The sequence below is a fragment of the Oncorhynchus masou genome, chromosome 1, assembly GCF_036934945.1.
Source record: "Oncorhynchus masou masou isolate Uvic2021 chromosome 1, UVic_Omas_1.1, whole genome shotgun sequence".
In the NCBI taxonomy this organism is placed as follows: domain Eukaryota; kingdom Metazoa; phylum Chordata; class Actinopteri; order Salmoniformes; family Salmonidae; genus Oncorhynchus; species Oncorhynchus masou.
In genome coordinates this window covers 11,333,498-11,361,483 of record NC_088212.1, presented here as the reverse complement: position 1 = coordinate 11,361,483, position 27,986 = coordinate 11,333,498, and the positions used below count along the sequence as shown (strand labels likewise).

The 27,986-nt window shown below is 44.0% G+C and overlaps 1 protein-coding gene across 1 annotated transcript; it reads left to right on the top strand.

The window, feature by feature from the left end:
* Positions 1–467: 467 nt before the first annotated feature.
* LOC135514795 (mitogen-activated protein kinase 4-like) lies at positions 468–26,318 on the top strand. Its single transcript, XM_064938452.1, has 8 exons — positions 468–842; positions 2,577–3,038; positions 5,196–5,784; positions 16,974–17,118; positions 18,944–19,105; positions 19,399–19,612; positions 20,663–21,208; positions 21,908–26,318. Exons 3-8 carry the CDS (start codon positions 5,242–5,244, stop codon positions 22,335–22,337), a joined length of 2,040 nt encoding a protein of 679 aa, XP_064794524.1. The 5' UTR covers positions 468–842; positions 2,577–3,038; positions 5,196–5,241; the 3' UTR covers positions 22,338–26,318.
* The last annotated feature ends 1,668 nt before the right edge of the window (positions 26,319–27,986 follow it).

Sequence of the window (27,986 nt, the reverse complement as noted above, 5' to 3'; positions counted from 1 at the left end):
GTGGGTTGTGATTTAGCCTGGAATCAAACCAGGGTCTGTAATGACGACTCTAGCACTGAGATGAAGTGCCTTCGACGGCTGTGCCACTAGGGAGCCCCCCAAAAGTTAACCAGCTATGTTCTGAGCTGGTACTCCTGCTGGTATAACTGAATGATTGACTTAAGGAATCTCTATGTGAGAACATAGGATAAAAGTGAGTGGCAGTATTTTTTTGTATTTTATTAGGATCCCCATTAGCTGTTGAGAAATGACTAAGGACACAAACGCCATTGGATAGAGTGCAAAAATAAACAATTCCCTAAATATATTTTTTAAATATATATATAGAGGCTATGAGAGAAGAGCAGGGGGTTTTCTCCAAGACCCATACGGCACTTCAGGCTTCAGCAGGTGTCAAACACTTTGATTGATGGCTGCCAGCGTGACGTCATATCGTTGGGGGGGGGGGGAGTTTTTTTTATTTTTTATAAGAGGTAATACAACGCTCGGTGTGGGAAGTAACCTATAGGCCGGCTTACCGAAAGAATAAGAGGAACACTCAATCATTCATGGTGCAGCTTTTGTCAGTCTGTGCTTACTGGCTGCGTAGACTACTGGCACAGATCGGAAAGAGTGGTAGCCTAGCCTATTCCTCTAAATACATTATTTACGCAGCAGCGGATTGCTAGGTAGGCTAATATCACCACAATCACGGATACTGGCACAGTCCCGCTGGCTGATTCATTAACAAAAATGAAACAAATATGTTATGTTTTACTTTATTTTTGACAGTCAAATAGACAAAAACACGCATTATTTTTCTGTGACAGGCTGCGATGTTCACGGCGGCATATATTATTATGGTAAGTGCTCTCGCTGTGTTGTGATATCTTGTGCCTTTGTAGTTATTCAATGGATGGGCCGATAGATGTAAAGATAACGCTACACTTGCTGAGCAATAGGCTACTCACTGGCTCATGTTCATTAGCTGTTTTCATGAGTAGTACATTTGGGAAAACACTTAGTTTTACGGCATCTTCTTTTTTTCTTTTTATCTTTAGGGGTTTTGAATGTTTTTGTTGCGATAGGGGCGTTACAATGTAGCCACAACCACACACAAAGGCAGACGCAGACCGGTGCATTGTACTACAGTAGCCTAGACTATCTCTTAGAAAATGTATGAATTGTTTTAATGGACCCTAATATTATAACAAGGATAATAATAATATATTTTTTAAAGAACATGGAATAACAACATATTCTCACATTTTCTCTCATACTAATGTTTTTTCACACTAACAACTACTTCTACTGCTTATGGAGCTACAGGCTATTTTACAACTGGCTAACACAGATTCGAATGCCTCAATCAACTATGTTTTTTTAGGAATTATACTTGCGTTACGTAACGACAGAACTATGAAATAGATTACAGCGCGCACCGCAGGCGTCATATCCATTAGCCTGCCCCATACGTCATTTATAAAGTTAGCCAATACCCTCCATACCTTCCTGTAGATCCAGTGTCAATATCCTCGTTTCCATAGATAGAGGGAAAATAGCACAGAACAACAAAGAACATATAGCATAAAACTTGCATAGAACAAGAGCATATTAATTGTGTATTTTACTGAAAGATCACTATTATTATGTGGTAAAAGACTAAAGCTTACATTTGTGAAAGTAGGCTTTGACATAGCAGCATTCTTGAGCAAATTTACCAGGTTGGAACTGAGTAGCTATTTAAATGTCCAATTGGAGCACGTTAATTTAATAAATATCCTGGCCTCAAATATCAACTGATTTAAAACAATAGCAACATTTTGGCCTATGTCATATTGTATCCCAGTAGTTACCTTATAGTGTCATGTCTTGTTATGTCTGTTCCTGTCCTTTCTCTTGATTCTCTCTCTCTGCTGGTCTTTTTAGGTTACCTTCTCTGTCTCTCATTCCTCAGCTGTTCTACATCTGCCCTAACTAGCTCTTTCACTCTTCACACCTGTTCTCTCTTCCCCCTCTGATTAGGTCTCTATTTCTTTCTCTGTTCCTGCTACTTTCAGTGTCTGATTCTTGTTTGTGTTTTTTGATGCCAGAAGCAAGCTGTCGTCTCGTTTGCTTCCACCTTGTCCTGTCCTGTCGGAGTCTGCATGGCAGGTGCAACCTGCATTATACTACGTTCTTTTGTTCCATTGACTACGTTGGAAGAGGATTTATGCCATTCCTGTTTTTTATTAAAGAACTCTGTTTTCTGTTAAAACCGCGTTTGGGTCTTCACTCAAGCTCATAACATATAGTCCTAGTTATCATTATATCATATCTAGCTATTGATTCATTTGAATGTACAAAATATTTATATTAAAAATAGGCTTTTTGGCGATGTCTAGATTATTCTTCCACAAGGCTATGCACCATTTGCTCTTTCTGTTCTTTGCAGCTACTACATTAGATCCACATGTAGGAATCAAATGACACCCAGTAAAAGTAATGTGTCAAAATGAACAGGCAACATTTTATCACTAGTTCATATTGAAATGTGACACATAAGATCTTTTTTGCATTTAATGTGTAACTTCCTTCATCTTGGCCCTCCTTCACAGAAGCAGCAGGTATGTGATGGTGTCCAATAGCTGTGTCCAGTCCAGAGGGAGCCGGTGCCACGCTTCGGCTCCACAGGCACAAGGCGGCCGGCAGCTAGATTACTAAGGGATTACACGGTCACTCGTTAACTCAATGCCACAAAACCGAGACTGAGTGGGAAGTCTGGGAACATCGACCAGGGAGGGACTGAATGGGCGGTCGGCCAACTGACTGACAGACTGCTACGGGAAGAGCAGGATCCTCTACAATCTCTGTGAATGTAACTCTCAGCTAATTTCACCAGCGGGAGTTGAGCTGGGATCGCTCCGCTCGGATCAGAGACCAGTGCTGAATGTCTGCCTCTGCCATCCAGCGCATCTATCTGTAGCAGGCACAGATGGTGGGGTGTTGCTATGACAACACTTGCCCTGAACCAGGGTGTGGAGTTGTCCCCTTACTTGCTCTACTGTCTCTGATATGAGGTAGATGGAGACACTGTATACCTATTTTATTTATACTTCGTTCAAGAGTGATACAGTCTAAATTCTATGGAGCTCATTCCAGGAAAAGCGTAATTGCAATCAAATATCATGCATATTCATGTTTCGCCACATGCACAGGATATAACAGGTGTCTAACAGTACAGGATATAACAGGTGTAGAACAGTACAGGATATAACAGGTGTAGAACAGTACAGGATATAACAGGTGTAGAACAGTACAGGATATAACAGGTGTAGAACAGTACAGGATATAACAGGTGTAGAACAGTACAGGATATAACAGGTGTAGAACAGTACAGGATATAACAGGTGTAGAACAGTACAGGATATAACAGGTGTCTAACAGTACAGGATATAACAGGTGTAGGTGTCTAACAGTACAGGATATAACAGGTGTAGAACAGTACAGGATATAACAGGTGTAGAACAGTACAGGATATAACAGGTGTAGAACAGTACAGGATATAACAGGTGTAGAACAGTACAGGATATAACAGGTGTAGAACAGTACAGGATATAACAGGTGTAGAACAGTACAGGATATAACAGGTGTCTAACAGTACAGGATATAACAGGTGTCTAACAGTACAGGATATAACAGGTGTAGAACAGTACAGGATATAACAGGTGTAGAACAGTACAGGATATAACAGGTGTAGAACAGTACAGGATATAACAGGTGTAGAACAGTACAGGATATAACAGGTGTAGAACAGTACAGGATATAACAGGTGTAGAACAGTACAGGATATAACAGGTGTCTAACAGTACAGGATATAACAGGTGTAGAACAGTACAGGATATAACAGGTGTCTAACAGTACAGGATATAACAGGTGTAGAACAGTACAGGATATAACAGGTGTCTAACAGTACAGGATATAACAGGTGTCTAACAGTACAGGATATAACAGGTGTAGAACAGTACAGGATATAACAGGTGTAGAACAGTACAGGATATAACAGGTGTAGAACAGTACAGGATATAACAGGTGTAGAACAGTACAGGATATAACAGGTGTAGAACAGTACAGGATATAACAGGTGTAGAACAGTACAGGATATAACAGGTGTCTAACAGTACAGGATATAACAGGTGTCTAACAGTACAGGATATAACAGGTGTAGAACAGTACAGGATATAACAGGTGTCTAACAGTACAGGATATAACAGGTGTCTAACAGTACAGGATATAACAGGTGTCTAACAGTACAGGATATAACAGGTGTAGAACAGTACAGGATATAACAGGTGTCTAACAGTACAGGATATAACAGGTGTCTAACAGTACAGGATACAACAGGTGTCTAACAGTACAGGATATAACAGGTGTCTAACAGTACAGGATATAACAGGTGTAGAACAGTACAGGATACGACAGGTGTAGAACAGTACAGGATATGACAGGTGTAGAACAGTACAGGATATAACAGGTGTCTAACAGTACAGGATATAACAGGTGTCTAACAGTACAGGATATAACAGGTGTAGAACAGTACAGGATATAACAGGTGTAGAACAGTACAGGATACAACAGGTGTAGAACAGTACAGGATATAACAGGTGTCTAACAGTACAGGATATAACAGGTGTAGAACAGTACAGGATATAACAGGTGTAGAACAGTACAGGATATAACAGGTGTAGAACAGTACAGGATACAACAGGTGTCTAACAGTACAGGATATAACAGGTGTCTAACAGTACAGGATATAACAGGTGTAGAACAGTACAGGATATAACAGGTGTCTAACAGTACAGGATATAACAGGTGTCTAACAGTACAGTTAAATGTTTACCTTGGGATCTCTTTCCCAACAATGCAGTGATAATAATAATATAGATTATAATAATATAGATTGTAATAATATAGATAATAAAAATATAGATAATAATAAAATAGATAGTAATAATATAGATAATAGTAATATAGATAACACTAATATAAATAATAATAGAACATAGAATACAACATGTATATTGATCTATTATCTATGCTATTACAAAATACATTACAGTATAAAGTAATTACCATTTTACTGATGGGATTATTATACCTACAGTATATGTATGTTTGATTCCAGTCATTTTATTTGCTTTGTTATCAAATCATGAATGATCCTTTCTGATTTCTAGACCTCATCATGCAATAGCCAGTGGAACACCAGTAGTCAGCTGAGCCATGGCAAAACAGGACTCTTCACTGTTCCTCCACGGCTTTGACCTGGGGGGACACTTCATAGACCCCCGGCCTCTGGGCAGCGGTGCCACTGGTCTGGTTCTGTCTGCTGTGGACAAGCGCAGCGGCCAGCGGGTGGCTGTGAAGAAGCTGGTGATGCGTGACGCGGTCAGCGTGAAGCACGCCCTGCGGGAGGTCAAGATCACACGGCGCCTGCAGCATGAGAATGTGGTGCGCGTGCACGAGGTTCTGGGTCCTTACGGCCACCCGCTGCCTCGCGACCCGGCCCAGCTGAGTGCCCTGTACATCGTCCAGGAGTGCATGGAGACGGACCTAGCTAAGCTGCTAGAGCAGGGACCACTTCCCGGTGGGCACGCCATTTTGCTCTTCTACCAGCTACTACGAGGCCTCAAGTTCATCCACTCAGCCAACGTGCTGCACCGCGACCTTAAACCAGCCAACGTGTTCCTCAACACAGACCAGCTACTGCTCAAGATCGGAGATTTTGGCCTGGCCCGAATCGTTGACCCACACTACTCCCATAAGGTGAGACTACAGTAGGCTGCCATTAGAAGGGAATAGCTAGCTCGGGGTCTGTATTCATAAAGTCTCTCAGATGTAGGATCAGGTCCCCCCTGTCCTGGTCTTCTTATTCATTATTAACTGAAAGCCAAAACTGATCCTAGTCCAGCACTCCTACTCCAAAACGCTTCATGAATCAGGGTCCAGGAGTTACCTTGGTATTAGGTGAACAATGGATAAGTAAAGAAATAAAAACAACAGTGAAAAATAACAGTAGCGAGGCTATATACAGGCACCGGTTAGTCGGGCTAATTGAGGTAGTATGTACAGATATGTATAGTTAAAGTGACAATGCATATATGATAAACAGAGAGTAGCAGCAGCGTAAAAGAGGGGTTGGGGGGCGGGACAATAAAAATAGTCCGGGTAGCCATTTGATTACTTGTTCAGGAGTCTTATGGCTTGAGGGTAAAAACTGTTGAGAAGCCTTTTTGGTCCTAGACTTGGTGCTCCGGTACTGCTTGCCTTGTGATAGTAGAGAGAACAGTCTATGACTGGGGTGGCTGGGGTCTTTGACAATTTTTAGGGCCTTCCTCTGACACCGTCTGGTGTAGAGGTCCTGGATGGCAGGCAGCTTAGCCCCAGTGATGTACTGGGCCGTACTCACTACTCTCTGTAGTGCCTTGCGGTCGGAGGCTGAACAGTTGTCGTACCAGGCAGTGATCCAACCAGTCAGGATGCTCTCGATGTTGCAGCTGTAGAACCTTTTGAGGATCTGAGGACCCATGCCAAATCTTTTCCCCTGAGGGGTAATAGGCTTTGTCGTGCCCTCTTCATGACTGTCTTGGTGTGTTTGGACCATTCTAGTTTGTTGGTGATGTGGACACCAAGGAACTTGAAGCTCTCAACTTGCTCAACTACAGCCCCGTCAATGAGAATGGGGGATTTCTCTGTCCTCCTTTAACTGTAGTTCACAATCATCTCCTTTGTCTTGATTATGTTGAGGGATAGGTTGTTATTCTGGCACCACCCGGCCATGTCTCTGACCTCCTCCCTATAGGCTGTCTCGTTGTTGTTGATAATCAGGCCTACCACTTGTGTCATGCAGTTGTGGGTGAACAGGGAGTACAGGAGGGGACTGAGCACTGAGGGGCTCCAGTGTTGAGGATCAGTGTGCCAGATGTGTTGCTACCTACCCTTGCCACCTGGGGGCGGCCCGTCAGGAAGTGCAGGATCCAGTTGTAGAGGGAGGTGTTTAGTCCCAGGATCCTTAGCTTAGTGATGAGCTTTAAGGGTACTATGGTGTTGAACGCTGCGCTGTAGTCAATGAATAGCATTCTCACATAGGTGTTCCTTTTGTCCAGATGGGAAAGGGCAGTGTGGAGTCCAATAGAGATTGCATCATCTGTGGATCTGTTTGGGCAGGAAGGAAATTTAGTGGGTCTAGGGTTTCTGGGATAATGGTGTTAATGTGAGCCATTACCAGCCTTTTTAAAGCACTTCATGGCTACGGACGTGAGTGCTATGGGTCTGTAGTCATTTAGGCAGGTTGCCTTAGTGTTCTTGGGCACAGGGACTGTGGTGGTCTGCTTGAAACATGTTGGTATTACAGACTCAATCAGGAACATGTTGAAAATGTCAGTGAAGACACCTGCCAGTTGGTCAGCACATGCCTGTAGCACATGTCCTGGTAATCCGTCTGGCCCCGCAGCCTTGTGTATGTTGACCTGTTTAAAGGTCTTACTCATGTCGGCTACGGAGAGCGTGATCACACAGTCGTCTGGAACAGCTGATGCTCTCATGCATGCCTCAGTGTTGCTTGCCTTAAAGCGAGCATAGAATGGATTTAGCTCGTCTTGTAGGTTCATGTCACTGAGCAGCTCTCGGGTTAGAGTCCCGCACCTTGAAAGCGGCAGCTCTACCCTTTAGCTCATTGTGAATGTTGCCTGTAATCCATGGCTTCTGGTTGGGGAATGTACGTACAGTCACTGTGGGGACGACGTCCTCAATGCACTTATTGATAAAGCCAGTGACTGATGTGATGTACTCCTCAATGCCATTGGAAGAATCCCGGAACATGTTCCAGTCTGTGACAGCAAAACAGTCCTGTAGTTTAGCATCTGCTTCATTTGATCACTTTTTTATAGACCGAGTCACTGGTGCTTCCTGCTTTCATTTTTGCTTGTAAGCAGGAATCAAGAGGATAGAATTGTGGTCAGAGTGTGGAGTACAGGTGATCTAGAATTTCTTTCTCTCTGGTTGCGCATTTAACAGGTTGATAGAAATGAGGTGAAACTGATTCAAGTTTCCCTGCATTAAAATCCCCGGCCACTAGGAGCGCTGCCTCTGGATGAGTGTTTTCCTGTTTGCTTATTTCCTTATACAGCTGACTGAGTGCGGTCTTAGTGCCAACATCTGTCTGTAGTGGTAAATAAACAGCCACGAAAAGTCTGGATGAAAACTCTCTTGGCAAATACTGTAGTCTACACTTTATCTTAAGATACTTTACTTCAGGCTTGCAAAATCTAGAGACTTCCTTAGAGTTCATGCACCAGCTGTTGTTTACAAATATGCACAGACTGCCACCCCCTCGTCTTATCGGGGTGTGCTGTTCTATTCTGCCGGTGCAGCGTATATCCAGCTAGCTGAATATCCATGTCATCATTCAGCTACGATTCCGTGAAACACAAGATGTTATAGTTTCTGATGTCCAGTTGGTAGGATATTCGTGATCATACCTCGTCTAATTTATTGTCCCGTGATTGCATGTTGGCAAGTAATATTGACGTTCATGGCAGCTTTCTCACTTGCGGTCTGCGGATCTTTACGAGGCACCCCGCTCTGTGTCCTCTGTACCTGCATCTGTTCCTCTTGCCAATAACCGTGATGTCGGCCTTGTCGGGTGTCTGAAGTACATCCTGTGCATCCTGCTTGTTGAAGAAAATGTTTTGTCTAATCCAAGGTGAGTGATCTCTGTCCTGATATCCAGAAGCTCTTTGTCTAATCCAAGGTGAGTGATCTCTGTCCTGATATCCAGAAGCTCTTTGTCTAATCCAAGGTGAGTGATCGCTGTCCTGATATCCAGAAGCTCTTTGTCTAATCCAAGGTGAGTAATCGCTGTCCTGATATCCAGAAGCTCTTTGTCTAATCCAAGGTGAGTGATCTCTGTCGTGATATCTAGAAGCTCTTTGTCTAATCCAAGGTGAGTGATCTCTGTCCTGATATCCAGAAGCTCTTTGTCTAATCCAAGGTGAGTGATCTCTGTCCTGATATCCAGAAGCTCTTTGTCTAATCCAAGGTGAGTGATCGCTGTCCTGATATCCAGAAGCTCTTTGTCTAATCCAAGGTGAGTGATCGCTGTCCTGATATCCAGAAGCTCTTTGTCTAATCCAAGGTGAGTGATCTCTGTCCTGATATCCAGAAGCTCTTTGTCTAATCCAAGGTGAGTGATCGCTGTCCTGATATCCAGAAGCTCTTTTTTTTTCATAAGATATGGTGACCGAAACATTATGTACAAAATAAGTTACAAATAATGTGAAAATAAACACATAATCGCACAAAAGCCCGTAAAACTGCTGCCGGTTTTTCCGGCGCCATTTTTAGTCCAGCTCCTGGCCCAACATGTAAGTGGAGATATAAAAGAGGAGGATACCACCGGTTGATTTAAGACTGCAGGATGTCTGCACCTATTCACTGCCGGGTCTGTTATAGCCGGTGCTGCTGGAGTTGAGCCGGTGCTTTCCTTTCTCATTCCACTTCATAGACTGCTTTTAGAAATCAAAACAAAAAGGTTTCATTCTACCAATTGTTTGTATTTGCAGTTGTGGCACACAACTCAAAACCAGAAACCACCATTGGTGGCTGGAAACTGACTAAAATTAGCATTATCTTTACGTTTCACAACAAATGTACTTCATTCCCAAACGCTACAGCATCCACCCATATTAAGATGCCTCTTTGAGCATGTTTTTTTTTTGTGTGATCGTGGTGCATGTATGACCATGTCCTTGAACCAAGTCTGTTAGCTCCTGTAGACTGATGATTCTCTCCTCTGCATGATTGCATTAGCATCCGTCTATAGCTAGTACTACAGCAGAGCTTTCATAACCTTGTCCAAACATGTCCTGTTAAAGTTACAAATTAATAATATAATAATTGGTAGGTACTTATATTTGTCCTATTTCACACACGTACAGGTGTGCATTATACAAATGTGTGATTTAAAAAACAAAAACAAAATCCATATCCCAACTCCCCATGAGATGCACTCTTAGAGTGGGGTCACTGCCAGAGTCAGCCATTATCAACGGCAACCCTGGAGCAATTAGGGTTAAGTGCCTTTCTCAAGGGCATATCAACAGATGTTTGGCCTTGTTGACTGGGGGATTGGAACTAGTGACCTTTCAAATGCTGGCCCAACACTCTAACCACTAGGCTACCTGCTGGCCCAACGCTCTAACCACTAGGCTACCTGCTGCCCCAAGTTGCTGGCCTAACGCTCTAACCACTAGGCTACCTGCTGCCCCAAGTTGCTGGCCTAACGCTCTAACCACTAGGCTACCTGCTGCCCCAAGTTGAACCATTACCCTGTCTGTTTTTTCTTATTGTGGATTAGGCTCTGAGAGATTCATCTGACAGTTGACTTCTCTGCTGTGCTGCTTTATTGTTGTGGTGGAACACAGTGTGTTACACCAGCAGGTCAGTGAGGGCCCAGTGAAGGGGAGCTTTGTCCTGGCCGGGCCCAGGCCCAGAGATCTGAGCACGGGGCAGCAGGGTGCAGACAGGGAAAAGAGATGGATCAGGCTGTGAGCAGGACAGGAATAACAGACTGGCCAAGAGTGTTGCCAGAATAACAATGGGCAATGCTGTGTTCTGGGGATGGTGAAATCAAACAAAAAGCTTCTATGCTGCTCTTATGCAGTGGAGTGTGAGACAGGCCATCTACAGAGCATTCTGTGTCTGGCCTCCTCTGGCCCCGGCCTCCCGGACCCACACTTATCATCAGAGTATGTGTGTATGACCTCAGGGAGTCATGTGTCAGAGACAGGTTGGTGGGAGTTGAGTTTTGCTTCAGACTTTAAAGCCCACGTCAGGTTTTATGCACTTTCAAGATGGACATCGGCGTAAAAAAAAATGACCCGGGGTGATTCCTTTTAAGAACCAGGAAATTGCCTGTTAGTTTCTCTCCCTCATGACCGAACAACATCTATTCACACAGCTACTCCTCAGTCCAGACAGAGTGTGTACCCAGCTACTGTACTGAATGTTTAGTAGTGAACTCTTAACAGTCCTGTGTTGATTCAGAGAGGAGAGAAATACAGTGTATCCAAAATGGAACCCAAGTCCCTTTATAGCTGCACCACTATTTCCTAGTGTACTACTTTTGACTAGAGCTTATATGGCTGGTCAAAAGTAGTGGCCTATATATATGGAATTTGATGCCATTTCAGACACAATTATAGAGTCTATAGGTGGAGCAGCGGTCTAAGGCACTGCATTTGAGTGCTAGAGGTGTCACGACAGACCACCTGGTTTGAATCCAGGCTGTATCACAACCGAACGTGATTGGGAGTCCCATAGGGCGGCGCACAATTGGCCTAGCGTTTGGCCGGGGTAGGCCGTCATTGTAAATAAGAATTTGTTCTTAACTGACTTGCCTAGTTAAATAAAGGTAAAAAATAAAAAGTCTACCAGAAAGCTCTGGTGCTCCACATGCCATGCCAGCCTTGCAGGGGGCTTACTTAGAGGGAGGCAGGCAGGCCAATGCTCCAAGCTGGGATAGTTCTTGTCTTGGTAAATTGCAAGCAGTGAGGTGGAATATGAGAGGATACTTGATAGTGCCACGATCAAGAGAATGTTTAATCTAAAAATAAACTTGCAGACACAACGATGACAGAAATTTGGCATCAGCCTCAAATCTAGAGGTATTTGACAGGTGACACATCCATTTTTAACTGCTCATATCGCTTGAAGGCACTTGTGGGCTCGTCTCACGACTGTAAGTAAGCCTGTCAGTCTGTGGCAGAGGGTTGGCAATAAGCATTATGTTGTTATCAGCCCTCCCATTCTTTTGCAAGTGTTGGCGTTATGACCGAAGCTTTGATTGAAGTGCTAACGACACCCGAATAACGCCTCCTTACTGTCAAAAGACTCATTTAAAAAATATAGAAATCGGATACGTCCCAAAATACATCGTATTCTCCTCATAAGTGGTCTATTTCTGACCAGAACCCTATGAGCCCTTGTCAAAAGTAGTGCACTATAAAGGGAACATGTTGCCATTTAGGACACATCCATAAAGCTATCATTGTAAATCTGACTCAGCCTTTGGAATCATCAGTGACTGACTAAACCGTGCTTTTGGAAGTTAAGCAGAGATTTGACCGATTGCTTAATCAGAGGAGGCCCATCTGAATCTCTTTACCTGCTGAGCCAACCCTGTCAAACTCCACAAATTATTAATCACCTGGAGAGTCAGGGAGAGGGGGAGGTGGTGAGAAAGGAGAGAAGGAAGGAGGGAGGGAGCGGTGAGAAAGGAGGGAGGGAGGGTGAGAAAGGTGAAATGAAGGACATTTGGAGAGAGGGGGATGTAGGGATGCTTTAAGGCTCTTTTAGCTGCTTCTCATCAAACATTGAGCAGTGCTCTGTCATTCATTTTTGTCCTAGACTTGGCATTCCGGTACCGCTTGCCATGCAGTAGTAGAGAGAACAGTCTATGACTGGGGTGGCTGGGGTCTTTGACAATTTTTAGGGCCTTCCTCTGACACCGCCTGGTGTAGAGGTCCTGGTGATGTACTGGGCCATATGCACTACCCTCTGAAGTGCCTTGCGGTCGGAGGCCGAGCAATTGCCGTACCAGGCAGTGATGCAACCGGTCAGGATGCTCTCGATGTTGCAGCTGTAGAACCTTTTGAGGATCTCAGGACCCAAATCTTTTTAGTTTCCTGAGGGGGAATGGGCTTTGTCGTGCCCTCTTCATGACTGTCTTGGTGTGTTTGGACCAATCTAGTTTGTTGTTGATGTGGACACCAAGGAATTTAAAGCTCTCAACCTGCTCCACTACAGCCCCGTCAATGAGAATGGGGGCGTGCTCGGTGCTCCTTTTTCTGTAGTCCACAATCATCTCCTTAGTCTTGGTTATGTTGAGGGATGGGTTGTTATTCTGGCACCACCCGGCCAGGTCTCTGACCTCCTCCCTATAGGCTGTCTCGTTGTTGTCGGTGATCAGGTCTACCACTGTTGTGTCGTCAGCAAACTTAATGATGGTGTTGGAGTTGTGCCTGGCCATGCAGTCATGGGTGAACAGGGAGTACAGGAGGGGACTGAGCAGGCACCCCTGGGGGGAGCTCCAGTGTTGAGGATCAGCATGGCAGATGTGTTGCTACCTACCCTCACCACCTGGGGGCGGCCTGTCAGGAAGTCCAGGATCCAGTTGCAGTGGGAGGTGTTTAGTCCCAGGTTCATTAGCTTGGTGATGAGCTTTGAGGGCACTATAGTATTGAACGTTGCTCTGTAGTCAATGAATACATTCTCACATAGGTGTTCCTTTTGTCCAGGTGGGAAAGGGCACAGTGGAGTGCAATAGAGATTGCATCATCTGTGGATCTGTTTGGGCGGTATGCAAATTTAGTGGGTCTAGGGTTTCTGGGACAATGGTGTTAATGTGAGGCATTACCAGCCTTTCAAAGCACTACATGGCTACGGACGTGAGTGCTACGGGTCTGTAGTCATTTAGGCAGGTTGCCTTAGTGTTCTTGGGCACAGGGACTATGGTGTTCTGCTTATAGCATGTTGGTATGACAGACTCAATCAGGGACATGTTGAAAATGTCAGTGAAGACACCTGCCAGTTGGTGAGCATATGCTCGGAGCACACTTCCCGGTAATCCGTCTGGCCCCGCAGCCTTGTGTATGTTGACCTGTTTAAAGGTCTTACTCACGTCGGCTACGGAGAGCGTGATCACAGAGTCGTCTGGAACAGCTGATGCTCTCTTGCATGCCTCAGTGTTGCTTGCCTCGAAGCGAGCGTATACAGTGGGGCAAAAAAGTATTTAGTCAGCCACCAATTGTGCAAGTTCTCCCACTTAAAAAGATGAGAGAGACCTGTAATTTTCATCATAGGTACACTTCAACTATGACAGACAAAATGAGAATTTTTTTCTCCAGAAAATCACATTGTAGGATTTTTATAAATTTATTTGCAAATTATGGTGGAAAATAAGTATTTGGTCACCTTCAAACAAGCAAGATTTCTGGCTCTCACAGACCTGTAACTTCTTCTTTAAGAGTCTCCTCTGTCCTCCACTCGTTACCTGTATTAATGGCACCTGTTTGAACTTGTTATCAGTATAAAATACACCTGTCCACAACCTCAAACAGTCACACTTCAAACTCCACTATGGCCAAGACCAAAGAGCTGTCAAAGGACACCAGAAACAAAATTGTAGACCTGCACCAGGCTGGGAAGACTGAATCCGCAATAGATAAGCAGCTTGGTTTGAAGAAATCAACTGTGGGAGCAATTATTAGGAAATGGAAGACATACAAGACCACTGATAATCTCCCTCGATCTGGGGCCCCACGCAAGATTTCACCCCGTGGGGTCAAAATGATCACAAGAACAGTGAGCAAAAATCCCAGAACCACACGGGGGGACCTAGTGAATGACCTGCAGAGAGCTGGGACCAAAGTAACAATGCCTACCATCAGTAACACACTACGCCGCCAGGGACTCAAATCCTGCAGTGCCAGACGTGTCCCCCTGCTTAAGCCAGTACATGTCCAGGCCTGTCTGAAGAGAGCATTTGGATGATCCAGAAGAAGATTGTGAGAATGTCATATGCTCAGATGAAACCAAAAAAACTCAACTCATCTGTTTGGAGGACAAAGAATGCTGGTAAAAAACACTACAGGCCAGGGGTGGAAACATCATTCTTTGGGGAGATTTTGCAAAGGGACCAGGACAACTGAAAAGGAAAGAATGAATGGGGCCATCCTTCCATTCCATCAGCAAGGGCATTGAAGATCAAATGTGGCTGAGTCTTTCAGCATGACAATGATCCCAAACACACTGCCTGGGCAATGAAAGAGTGGCTTCGTAAGAAGCATTTCAAGGTCCTGGAGTGGCATAGCCAGTCTCCAGATCTCAACCCCATAGAATATCTTTGGAGGGAGTTGAAAGCCCGTGTTGCCCAGCAACAGCCCCGAAACATCACTGCTCTAGAGGAGATCTGCATGGAGGAATGGGTCAAAATACCAGCAACAGTGTGTGAAAACCTTGTGAAGACTTACAGAAAACGTTTGACCTCTGTCATTGCCAACAAAGGGTATATAACAAAGTATTGAGAAACTTTTGTTATTGACCAAATACTTATTTTCCACCATAATTTGCAAATAAATTAATAAAAAATCCTACAATGTGATTTTCTGGATTTTTTTTCTTCTCATTTTGTCTGTCATAGTTGAAGTGTACCTATGATGAAAATTACAGGCCTCTCATCTATTTAAGTGGGAGAACTTGGTGGCTGACTAAATACTTTTTTGCCCCACTGTAAGTGATTTAGGTCTTCTGGTAGGCTCGTGTCACTGGGCAGCTCACGGCTGTGCCTCCCTTTGTAGTCTGTAATAGTTTGCAAGCCCTGCCACATCCGACGAGCGTCGGAGCTGGTGTAGTATGATTCAATCTTAGTCCTGTATAGATGGTTCGTCACAAGGCATAGCGGGATTTCTTGTAAGCTTCCGGGTTAGAGTCCCGCACCTTGAAAGTGGCAGCTCTACCCTTTAGCTCAGTGTGAATGTTGCCTGTAATCCATGGCTTCTGGTTGGGGTATGTATGTACAGCCACTGTGGGTACAACGTCCTCAATGCACTTAACTTTGCTTTGTCCGTCCATCATTTAACATTGCTCCATCCGTCATCCATTGGCAGAGAGTGGAGGGGAGGGACAGAGAGGACAGGAAATGCTTGCATTGCACTGGGGTTGCAATGCATTCAATTCAAGAGCCTGCAGAGGTCGCTCGCTGTGAATGTATTATTATAAACCAGTGGCTGTGTTTTCATAATCTCTCTTTGTCTCTTGTTAGGTGTGTGTTTGTGTAATGTGTGTTATACATTAAAAAGGGAGCTGCTCTAACGAGATGAAACCAGTGTGGCGCTAGGCAGAATAGCATTAGAGACCACATCAATGGAGGAAGAAACAGTCATTGGATAATAAATGATGATAGAAAAGGCGTTTTCTCTGACCTTCTCTTCCACCATACTATTTCTAGATCCACTGTAGATGACCTGAAAAAGAACACTGTCTTCTATACACTCTTAGAAAAAAGGGTTCCCAAAAGGGTTATTTGCGGATGTATAGGGTTCTACCAAGAACTGTTTTGATCAGAAGAACACTTTTTGGAAGACAAGGGTTTTTTGTAAGTTGAATGGTTCTACCTAGAACCTTTAACATCCTAATAATCATTTTTTTTATGATTCTTTGGAAGGCAAGAAGTGTCCTACATAGAACCAAAATTAATATTTCCCAGCATGCTCTATTGCAGGGAGATTTTCAGAATTGTTTGTTTTACTGTAATATCTGTGTTTTTGCATGTACTGTATACTGATTGGTTGGTTAATTTTATGCTACACAAAGAAACTAATCCAATCTGTTAGTAATTTGATTTATTGATTGAGGTCATCTAAATTCTCAATCGTCCCAACCCTGGCAGTCATTCTGAATGCAAGTTGTGGGTGATTACCAATTCCAATTGTTGGATATCCTAAATCTGGCTGAATTTCAATAGGAATTACCCATAACTTTGCAAGCCAGCATAACCAGTGGATTCCTAAGATCAATGTGTTAGGGTATAACTAGGCCCTCAAATAATGGCCATATATGTAATGTATTGTCATAAATTATATCATTTTAAAGGCTAACAAGGCTCGTGGCTTCTACCTGTTCATTGTGGGTTCTAGATAGAACCCTCTGCAAAGGTTTCTACCCAGTACCAAAAAGGGTTACCCTAAGGGGACAAGCCAAAGAACCCTGGATGGTTCTACTTAGCACCTTTCATTCTAAGAGTGTACCTGTAATGGGTGAGTGTGAAGAGTTGGGGGAAAGCTGTACAAAAGCCATCAAGACACTTTAGCAAATGAGCCAGGAAAATGTACATCGGTGTTAATTTCCTTGTCATGCTTACCCTGTGTGTGTTGTTGTCTGTGTGTATCGGCCAGGGCTACCTGTCAGAGGGCTTGGTGACTAAATGGTACCGGTCTCCGCGCCTGTTGCTCTCACCCAACAACTACACCAAGGCCATCGATATGTGGGCAGCTGGCTGCATCCTGGCAGAGATGCTAACAGGCCGCATGCTCTTTGCAGGTAGGAGTCTGTTAGGTGGAGAGATGTGGATATGAATATGATATGAGACATATGGATTGAATGATTCATGATTTAGATAAACTGAGTGTATTACCCATTTGTTTTTATGCTGTTGGGCAGTACAGTCTTTTTGTCAAACTAGGATCTTTTTGATCTAGTCAAAGAGCTAAGTCTACTTTGCTAAACTTTTTTTTTGCATAATACAGAAATTACCATTTGCCTGTTTGTCTGTTCTCTATCCAATCACAGCTCAATAGTGTACGCCTAATTGTTAATAAAGCTAAATGATCCAGGATATGGGCTGTATACCAACTATGGCACCCTATTCCCTATATTGTGCACTATATTTGACCAGAGCCCATAGGCAGAGCACTACAGTGCATTCTGAAAGTATTCAGACACCTTGATTTGTCCACATTTTGTTAAGTTACAGCCTTATTCTAAAATGTATTAAATCATTTTTCCCCTCATCAAGGCTCCCGAGTGGTGCAGCGGTCTAAGGCACTGCCTCTCAGTGCTGGACGCGTCACTACAGACCCTAGTTTGATTCCAGGCTGTATCACAACCGGCCGTGATTGGGAGTCCCATAGGACGGCACACAAACCCTAACCCAGTGTGGTTAGGGTTTGGCTGGGGTTTTGGCCCGGGGTAGGCCGTCATTGTAGATAAGACTTGGTTCTTAACTGACTTGCCTAGTTAAATAAAAAATAAAGAAATAAAATAAAGAAATAAAATCAATCTACACACAATACCCCATAATGACCACAAGGTTTTTATGTTTACAAATGTATTCAAATAAAAAACTGAAATATTACATTTACATAAGTATTCAGACCCCTTACTCAGTACTTTGTTGAAGAACCTTTGGCAGTGATTACAGCCTCTTCTTCGGTATGATGCTACAAGCTTGGCACACCTGTATATGGGGAGTTTCTTGTCTGCAGATCCTCTCAAGCTCTGTCAGGTTGGACGGTGAGCTATTTTCAGGTCTCTCCAGAGATGTTCGATCGGGTTCAAGTCCGGGTTCTGGCTGGCCTACACAAAGACATTCAGAGACTTGTCTCAAAGCTGCTCCTGCGTTGTCTTGGCTGTGTGCTTAGGGTCTTTGTCCTGTTCGAAGGTGAACCTTCGCTCTGGAGCAGGTTTTCATCAAGGATCTCTCTGTACTTTGCACCGTTCATCTTTCCCTGGATCCTGACTAGTCTCCCAGTCCCTGTCGCTGAAAAACATCCCCACAGCATGATGATGCTGCCACCACCATGCTTCACCGTAGAGATGGTGCCAGGTTTCCTCCAAATAAGTCTAATTTTCCTAGGATTAGCTACTTCTGTACCCCTTATTACGCTTGCCAAATATCAGAACTCAAAACTCAAACACATTATGCTTTTGTTGGATATTGGACCATTTTGATGTTCACTAGGCTTTGTGTCGTGATAATAATTTGGTCATGTAACACATGATTTTATCCAGACCTGTTGACACATATTTAGTGTGTGGTCTGTCTGCAAATTCAACCTATGACCTTCTCAGTAGCCTGCCCATTAGTCACGAGGGTGTAAAACTTTTCTTATCGCAGAAGCCTGCTCCAACCATCTTAATACCCGTCTTTGAAAACTCACTACTTCTAGTACTACCTTATCCTCAAACTTTCAACACTGACTTTTAACAATTCAAACTTCTGAACTTCTACCATAAAAAAGCTGAAGCAAGACACAATTTTTCTTCAGGAAAATGACCTTTTCTAGCTTTAGAATCATAATGCTTCTTTTACTTCCTGGTTCCTCCTGGCTTCCTGCCTGGTTCCTCCTGGCTGCTCTATACGCAGGAGCCCATGAGCTGGAACAGATGCAGCTGATCCTGTATACGGTGCCTGTGTTGAGGGAAGAGGACCATCACGACCTCCGGCAGGTCATCCCCTCCTACGTCAGCCACGGTTGGAGGATCAGGAGGTCCTTCAGAGAACTACTACCTGAAGTCGATGCAGACGGTGAGAGGGATGGGGTTGAGGGAGAGCAGCGAAAAACTCTTCAACTAAGATCAGATGGCACCTTTATACTATACCTCCCTGAAACAATCAACCGTTTCTGTTAAATGTTGGAGTACCTAAAAATAACAAGGACATATGTCAAACTAATGTTTTGTCTCAATTCATGATTGTCTTATATTCATATACAATTGGTTTCCTGATGCTATATGACCTTACTTGCAGCCAGGTACTGTATATGCACGCATCATTTGAAAGCCTTTTCTGTTCTCCGTTCCCGTCTCTTTCTCCACTAGCCATAGACTTCCTGGAGCGTATTCTGACCTTTAACCCCATGGACCGGCTGACGGCAGAGGCGGCCCTGTCCCATCCCTTCCTGCAGCAGTACTCGTGTCCCCAGGACGAGCCCATGTCACCCCAGCCCTTCCGCATAGAGGACGAGCTAGATGATAGCCTGGTCACGGAGCCTGGCCACAGCCACAGCCAGGCCTCTAGCTCTCACTGGGACAGGTGTGTGTCTAGCCTGGTCTCAGATCTGTTTGTACTGTCGTGTCAACTAGTGACAAGGAATTAACAGGACACGGAACGGAGCGAATGGAATGGCATCAAACACCTGGAAACCATGGAAACCATGTATTTGATGTATTTGATTCCATTCCACTGATTCCGCTCCAGCCATTACCACGAGCCTGTCCTCCCCAATGAAAGTGCCACAGACCTCCTGTGGTGTCAACCACAGAGATACATCAACATTGTACTATGCCATTAATTTCTATTGAATTCTATGGTGTCAGTTACACTTCACACACTACAGCAGCCATATTGAGGGGAACAGCACAGTGACACCATGTAAAGAGAAAGAGATATCATGATCTCGAACTGTACACAACAGATACACCACACTTAGAAAGTAAAGCCATCAACAAAAAGCATAAAAAAATAAAACAACCCCACAATGAGCCCTAGGGAATAAGCACATGACGATTTTAAAGAAAAGTCCAAATAAAGTTTAGTAAAAGACAGCGACTGGATTCATTGGCTTCCGGGAGAGCCAGGGAAACGCTGTGGAAACGCTGTGTAGAGGTTAACAGAGAGCCAGAGAAACACTGTGTGGAGGTTAACAGAGAGCCAGGGAAACGCTGTGTGGAGGTTAACAGAGAGCCAGGGAAACCCTGTGTGGAGGTTAACAGAGAGCCAGGAAAACGCTGTGTGGAGGTTAACAGAGAGCCAGGAAAACACTGTGTGGAGGTTAACAGAGAGCCAGGGAAACGTTGTGTGGAAACACCAGGAAACGCTGTGTGGAGGTTAACAGAGAGCCAGGAAAACACTGGTGGAAACAGAGAGCCAGGGAAACGCTGTGTGGAGGTTAACAGAGAGCCAGGAGGGTTAACAGAGAGCCAGGAAAACACTGTGTGGAGGCTAACAGAGAGCCAGGGAAACACTGTGTGGAGGCTAACAGAGAGCCAGGGAAACACTGTGTGGAGGTTAACAGAGAGCCAGGGAAACGCTGAAACGCAACGGCGATGTTTCGTTGACAAGCTCTTTGTTTCCACTGTGCAGATATGATACCAGCCTGTCATCAGACCTGTACTGGCAGCAGCAGGGTGGCTGTCAGTGCATGCCTGGGGTCTCGGAGGTGGTCAACTCCAAAGAGGAGGAGGTCCAGAGAGATCCCAGGGCAGGTTCCTTCCATCTGTTGGAGGAGGCCCAGGTGGACCCTCGCAAGTATTCCCACAGCAGCTCTGCCGAGCGCTTCCTGGACCACTCCCACTCCTCTCTGGTGCGGGCCTGTGGGGGCGGGGCTTATGCTGAGCTGGACTGTGGTCGCTCCTGTGACTACAAAGTGGGCTCCCCTTCCTATCTGGACAAGGTTGCGTGGAGGGACGGCAAGCCGCAGCACTACTCCGAGCCCAAGCTGATCCTGGACCTGTCTCACTGGAAGAGGAATAGCCAGCTCCCAGTGCCTGAGGGGCCTGAGCCTAGAGGGGCCAGCGTGAAGGAGCTGCCTGTCGATGAGCCAACTTGGGACCTATTCCAGGAGATCTCTCGCTGGGTGGAGAGCACACAGACTCGCCTGTCCTCCGCCAGCCCACCCCAGGAACCCCTGTCCTACCCCAGCTCACCCCAGGAACTCCTGTCCTGCCCCAGCCCACCCCAGGGACCCCTGTCCTACCCCAGCTCACCCCAGGAACCCCTGTCCTCCCCCAGCCCACCCCAGGAACCCCTGTCCTGCCCCAGCCCACCCCAGGAACCCCTGTCCTACCCCAGCTTACCCCAGGAACTCCTGTCCTCCCCCAGCCCACCCCAGGAACCCCTGTCCTACCCCAGCTTACCCCAGGAACCCTGTCCTACCCCAGCCCACCCCAGGAACCCTGTCCTCCCCAGCCCACCCCAGGAACCCCTGTCCTACCCCAGCTCACCCCAGGAACTCCTGTCCTGCCCCAGCCCACCCCAGGAACTCCTGTCCTCTGCCAGCCCACCCCAGGAACCCCTGTCCTACCCCAGCTCACCCCAGGAACCCCTGTCCTCCCCCAGCCCACCACAGGAACCCCTGTCCTACCCCAGCTCACCCCAGGGACCCCTGTCCTCCCCCAGCTCACCCCAGGAACTCCTGTCCTCCCCCAGCTCACCCCAGGAACCCCTGTCCTACCCCAGCTCACCCCAGGAACCCCTGTCCTACCCCAGCTCACCCCAGGGACCCCTGTCCTCCCCCAGCCCACCCCAGGAACCCCTGTCCTACCCCAGCCCACCCCAGGAACCCCTGTCCTACCCCAGCCCACCCCAGGAACCCCTGTCCTACCCCAGCCCACCCCAGGGACCCCTGTCCTACCCCAGCTCACCCCCGCTGCCCCCTTTTCCCACCTCTCTCCCTGCCCCACTCTTTCACAGTTGTTCGCCGGTCATACAGCCATCACCTGGACTGGACAAACGTCACACACTCAGCCCGCCTGCCGCGTCCCATTCCCCTCCCTCCCTGTTGCCCTGTTCTCCCTTGTCTCCTCCACCAATGTCACCTCTCATTCCTTCGTCGATTCATGAGCCCCCGCAGACTCTTCCCTCCAGGGGGCAAGGGGGCCCGTTTGACCTAGACATGTTCATCTCTCGAGCGCTGAAGCTCTGTGGTCAGAGTGAGGACCTGGGGGGAAGCCCAGATGGGGCCAAACGGGCCAACATCAAGAGGGTACCTAGACTCCCGGAGCACCGGCCACCCCCACCTCAGACTCCCAACTCCTAATAGGACCTAGGTCCAAGTCTACCACAGATGGTGCTGGTAGACTGTGGGAGCGGCATTTAAGGCTACCACAGAAAGCACAGGTAGACTGTGGGAACTGCTTTTAAGGCTACCACAGAAAGCACTTGTAGACTGTGGGAACTGCTTTTAATGCTACCACAGAAAGCACTGGCAGACTGTGGGAGCTGCTTCCAAGGACTGTGGTATACTTAGTAAGACTTGCCTTGTGAAAAGCACGAGTTGACTCACACCCAAAGTAATATGCGAGGTGCTGACTAACAGAATAGTAAACGTATGGAGAAACGCTCTATATACTGTATACTCCCAATGATTACTCCCAGTGTAAAATAGCTTTTTTTTTTTTACCCATTATCATTGCGGTGTGCAACTTTTCATAAGTTGCCTTGACACTGACCCTTCTCACTTAAATGAATGGTGCTGGTCCTTTGGATCAGAGCAGGAGGTGAGGAGAGGAAAGCGAGGATCAAGATCCGTTAGCTACAAACAACATTATGAGCTTCCGATGGGTTTGCTACTGCATACAGTATGTCATTGAGGTCACTGCTGTAAATGAATGTATGTTTTACAGAATCTAACGGAAAGTAGTAAGCCTATGTGGTAAGCCTACATACAGTATGTTGCCTGAAAGCAGCAACTGTACTCATTACAAGAATGCCTGCAAATGATCAACAGTTGGGTGGAAAGAGGACATCCCAGGTATTGCATAGCAAAATCGCTTAAAGACAATGCAGCCAGCTATATTTGGTTATAATTTTGTTGAAATTACTCTTTCAAACATAACCCTTTAGGTTGTTTAGATATCTTCTAGACGTGAGTAACTATAGATATTCCTGCAGCAAATACTTAAGAATGATACGAATATCTTCCATTGAGTGAGAAGTATCTCCTATAAGGAGTCTGAATGTATTTATAGATACACATCTTAGCATAAGAACAGTTAGCTCTGGTCTGTGGCATTAGAGCCCCTTCTTCTACTAAGGAATGTGTTAATGGAGGAACGCGCACTAACAACCTGGACCAGAGTTAAATAACAGTCAAAGGGAGATGGTCTCTGGGACACATATAATGAGGTTTTACTGTTGAACACTGCTGCTGTGATTTCAAACAGTATGCCTTGTACAATTGTATACATTGAACTGCTGTTTCATAAAGCATCTTCCAGATGCCAGTAATGGTTTGTTCACAGTTTAAGGTTAAGTACAGCTTTTGGGGAATTTGTGTGTGTGTGTGTGTGTGTGTGTGTGTGTGTGTGTGTGTGTGTGTGTGTGTGTGTGTGTGTGTGTGTGTGTGTGTGTGTGTGTGTGTGTGTGTGTGTGTGTGTGTTATTATTTAGCTGAAAAGGAGTTTTCTCACGGTAATGCAGTAAGATATATCTGTCTAGTACCTGCACACCCACGTTGTCATCACAGGGAGGTATACTTAGAACAGTGGCAACACGGTAGTCAGCCTAGCTGATATCAAGCTGATAACAGAAAGCCTAAGGAGTAGTCATGCACAAGGCCGTGCAGCAAAAAGGCCACACACTCATCAAGCACTCAAAACTCTTTAGGCTGCACCCCAAACAAACAAACGGCACCCAATTCCTTTATAGTGCAATACTTTTGACCGAAGCCCTATGGACCCTGGTCAAAAGTAGTGCACTGTAATTGGGAATTGGGGTTTGCCATTGGGGAAGTAGATCTTGTCTCATGCTTTTACCATTGTTACTACTATTCAATGACAGCTACCGTTCCAAAATGGTTGGATTTCATAATGATATACTCTCGAGTCATGAGAAATGTATTATTGCACAATATCACATGACATTGTAAAGGGGACATAATGCGCTAACATAGTTTGCACCCTGCAATTCTCAGAATTGACTATCTTCAGAGCAGAGCAAAGTTTTAATAACAAAAGCACATCAGATAGACATTGCCAGGGACCAGGTTCTTAAAAGCCAATTAGGCTTCATGTGCAATGATAGATGTAATCTGGGCCAGTCCATGACATTTTACTGGTAAAATAACAGTCAGCAATAATATCAGTACCAGTCAAAAGTTTGGATACACCTACTCATTGCAGGGTTTTTAATTTATTTTTTAAATATTTTCTGCATTATAGAATAATAGTGAGGACTTCAACACTATGAAATAACACATATGGAATCAGGTAGAAACCAAAAAGGTGTTAAACAAATAAATATTCATTTTAAATTTGAGATTGTTCAAAGTAGACACCCTTTGCCTTGATGACAGCTTTGCACATTCTTGGCATTCTCTCAACCAGCTTCATGAGGTAGTTACCTGGAAAGCATTTCAATTAACAGGTGTGCCTTGCGGAAAGTTAATTTGTGGATTTTTTTCCCTTCTTAATGCATTTGAGCCAATCAGTTGTGTTGTGACAAGATAGGGTTGGTATACAGAAGATAGCCCTATTTGGTAATATACCAATTTCATATTATGGCAAGAATTGCTCAAATAAGCAAAGAGAAATGACAGTCCAACATTACTTTAAGAAATAAAGCTCAGTCAATCCGGAACATTTCAAGAACTTTGAAAGTTTCTTCAAGTGCAGTGGCAAAAACCATCAAGCGCTATGATGAAACTGGCTCTCATGAGGACCGCCACAGGAAAGGAAGACCCAGAGAGAGTTACCTCTGCTGCAGAGGATAAGTTCATTAGAGTTACCAGCCACAGAAATTGCAGCTCAAATAAATGATTCACAGAGTTCAAGTAACAGACACATCTCAACATCTACTGTTCAGAGGAGACTGCGTGAATCAGGCCTCCATGGTCGAATTGCTGCAAAGAAACCACTTCTAAAGGAAACCAATAATAAGAAGGGACTTACTTGGGCCAAGAAACACAAGCAATGGACATTAGACCGGTGGAAATCTGTCCTTTGGTTTGATGAATCCAAATTTGAGATTTTTGGTTCCAACCGCCGTATCTTTGTGAGATGCAGAGTAGGTTAACAGATGATCTCCGCATGTGTGGTTCCCACCGTGAATCATGGAGGAGGAGGTGCGATGGTGTGGGGGTGCTTTGCTGGTGACATTGTCAGTGATTTATTTAGAATTCAAGGCACAGTTAACCAGCATGGCTACCACAGCATTCTGCAGCAATACGCCATTCCATCTGGTTTGAACTTAGTGGGACTATCATTTGTTTTTCAACAGGTCAATGACTCAACACACCTCCAGGCTGTGTAAGGGCTATTTGACCAAAGAGAGTGATGGAGTGCTGCATCAGATGACCTGGCCTCCACAATCACCCGACCTCAACCCAATTGAGATGGTTTGGGATAAGTTGGACCGCAGAGTGAAGGAAAAGCAGCCAACAAGTGATCAGTATATTTGGGAACTCCTTCAAAACTGTTGGAAAATCATTCCAGGCGAAGCTGGTTGAGAGAATGCCAAGAGTGTGCAAAGCTGTCATCAAGGCAAAGGGTGGCTACTTTGAATAATATAAAATATATTTTTTTATTTGTTTAGCACTTTTTTGGTTACTACATGATTCTATATGTGTTATTTCATAGTTTTTATGTTTTCAATGTTATTCTATAATGTAGAAAATAGTAAAAAATAATGAAAAACCCTTGGTTGAGTAGGTGTGTCCAAACCTTTGACTATTACTGTACATAGTTAGATCCAATATGCTTGTTGTGACAGAATATGTCCCTTTTAGTCTGAGTCGGTTCATGAATGTGCCTCAGAATAGGCCTAGAGCTCAATGGTTCCAGCTCGCTGAATGTAATAGTTTTGCATGGCTTGGTCCTTGATTAAACTGTCAAATGATTTTTAACTACATGACTTTAATAATGTGAAACTGTGGACAATCTTTACTTGAGGGTGTCCTGCTTGTATCACGTATGGTGGAAGCGGCAGTTTTCACAGCTGAAGTCAATTTACTCTTATCACTTTTGTAGTTCCTCTTTAGATGATGAACAGACAAATAAAAGTTGACTGAACATTTTTTTTAAGGGTGTTTTTTTCTCTTATTATTTTCTTCTGACCACTGATATCAGCACTGCTGGAGCTGGGGATAAATCTCCTCCTATTACCTGTTTTGGCACATCTGGGTCCCGTGGAGGCTAAAGTCAAACCAGTCGTCTACGGATGATTATATAAGAAAAAGAGAGGTTATAATCACATATGGTGTGAAGAGCATGAATCCTGTGAACTTAATAATAGTAATTATAATAATATCAATAATAATAATGATAATAATCATCTTAATAATAATAATGTTATTGATAATAATCATCTTAATAATGTTAATAGTAATAATGTTAATGATAATAATGTCAATAATAATGTTAATAATAGTAATGTCAATAATAATGTTAATAATAATGTCAATAATAATGTTAATAATAATAATAATGTCAATAATAATGTTAATAATAGTAATGTCAATAATAATGTTAATAATAATAATGTTAATAATAATGTCAATAATAATGTTAATAATAATGTTAATAATAATAATGTTAATAATAATGTCAATAATAATGTTAATAATAGTAATGTCAATAATAATGTTAATAATAATAATGATAATAATCATCTTAATAATAATGTTAATTATAATAATAATAATAATAATAACGTTAATAATAATTTGTATAATACTGATAATAATAATGTTAATAGTAATAAATACATAGACACTATAAATAAGATTGATAGCTGTGGAGAATGATGGACTTTGCAGCCAATGATGGTAAATGGCCATCATGTTTTGTTAGTGCGTGTGTGTCGTACACAGAGCTCTGCTGTCCTCCAGTGTTCATTATTGCTCAATGCAAGTCACCAATGAAGTTTTACAGGCAGCTATTGTGAAAATTAAAAAAAAGACAGACACCTGTGTAATCGAGCTCCTTCTAAGTGGTTTTAATAATTCGATGCGTTATGACATTTGAGGAGGACAATGCATGACAATGATACTGAATGTAGTTCTTAGAATAGGCTATACGTGAATTAACACAAATGATTCAATGAGTTGCTGAACAAAGTGTAATGACCTACAACTATGGGGAATGTTGTACACACACAACACAACACAAAATTACACCATTCCATGATGCCTATGTAGGCTATGTAGGTGTAAGGAATTAAGCTAAACATTTCGTAGTGCTGCTGATTTAAGTGATACTGGACCATAGTAGCAGCAAATACAATTTATTTATTTATGTGTAATCCATCAACCTGCGTGACAATTCTCCTGCAACCTGTAGTTCAAGTTCTTCAACAAAAAAAATAGCCACTGTACATCTACCGTACGTGTCAATAACAGAGTAAATGCCCAAGTCATGATGAAAAGATAAATGGGATTCCACTGATTAGTTCAGTTTGAGTCATAGTTGTTAATTTATACACCACGCCTCAAATCCAAAATCTATTCCATGCATTTGGGTACAAATCTTCAGCACATACAAAAGTCTAAATAAATGCACCGTTACAAGTTTTTACGATAGTCTCCATCCTCTCTGATTTGATAGCAGCTGAGAACGGAAACCCTGGTTTCTGATTGGCCAAGCGGTCGTACTCTCCGCCGCATGGGTTTCGTTACTAGTTACTCCAGCCACAAAGTCATAAACTCCGCCTATTTCTACAATGTCTCTTCTTAAAATGTGATGTTAAACCTT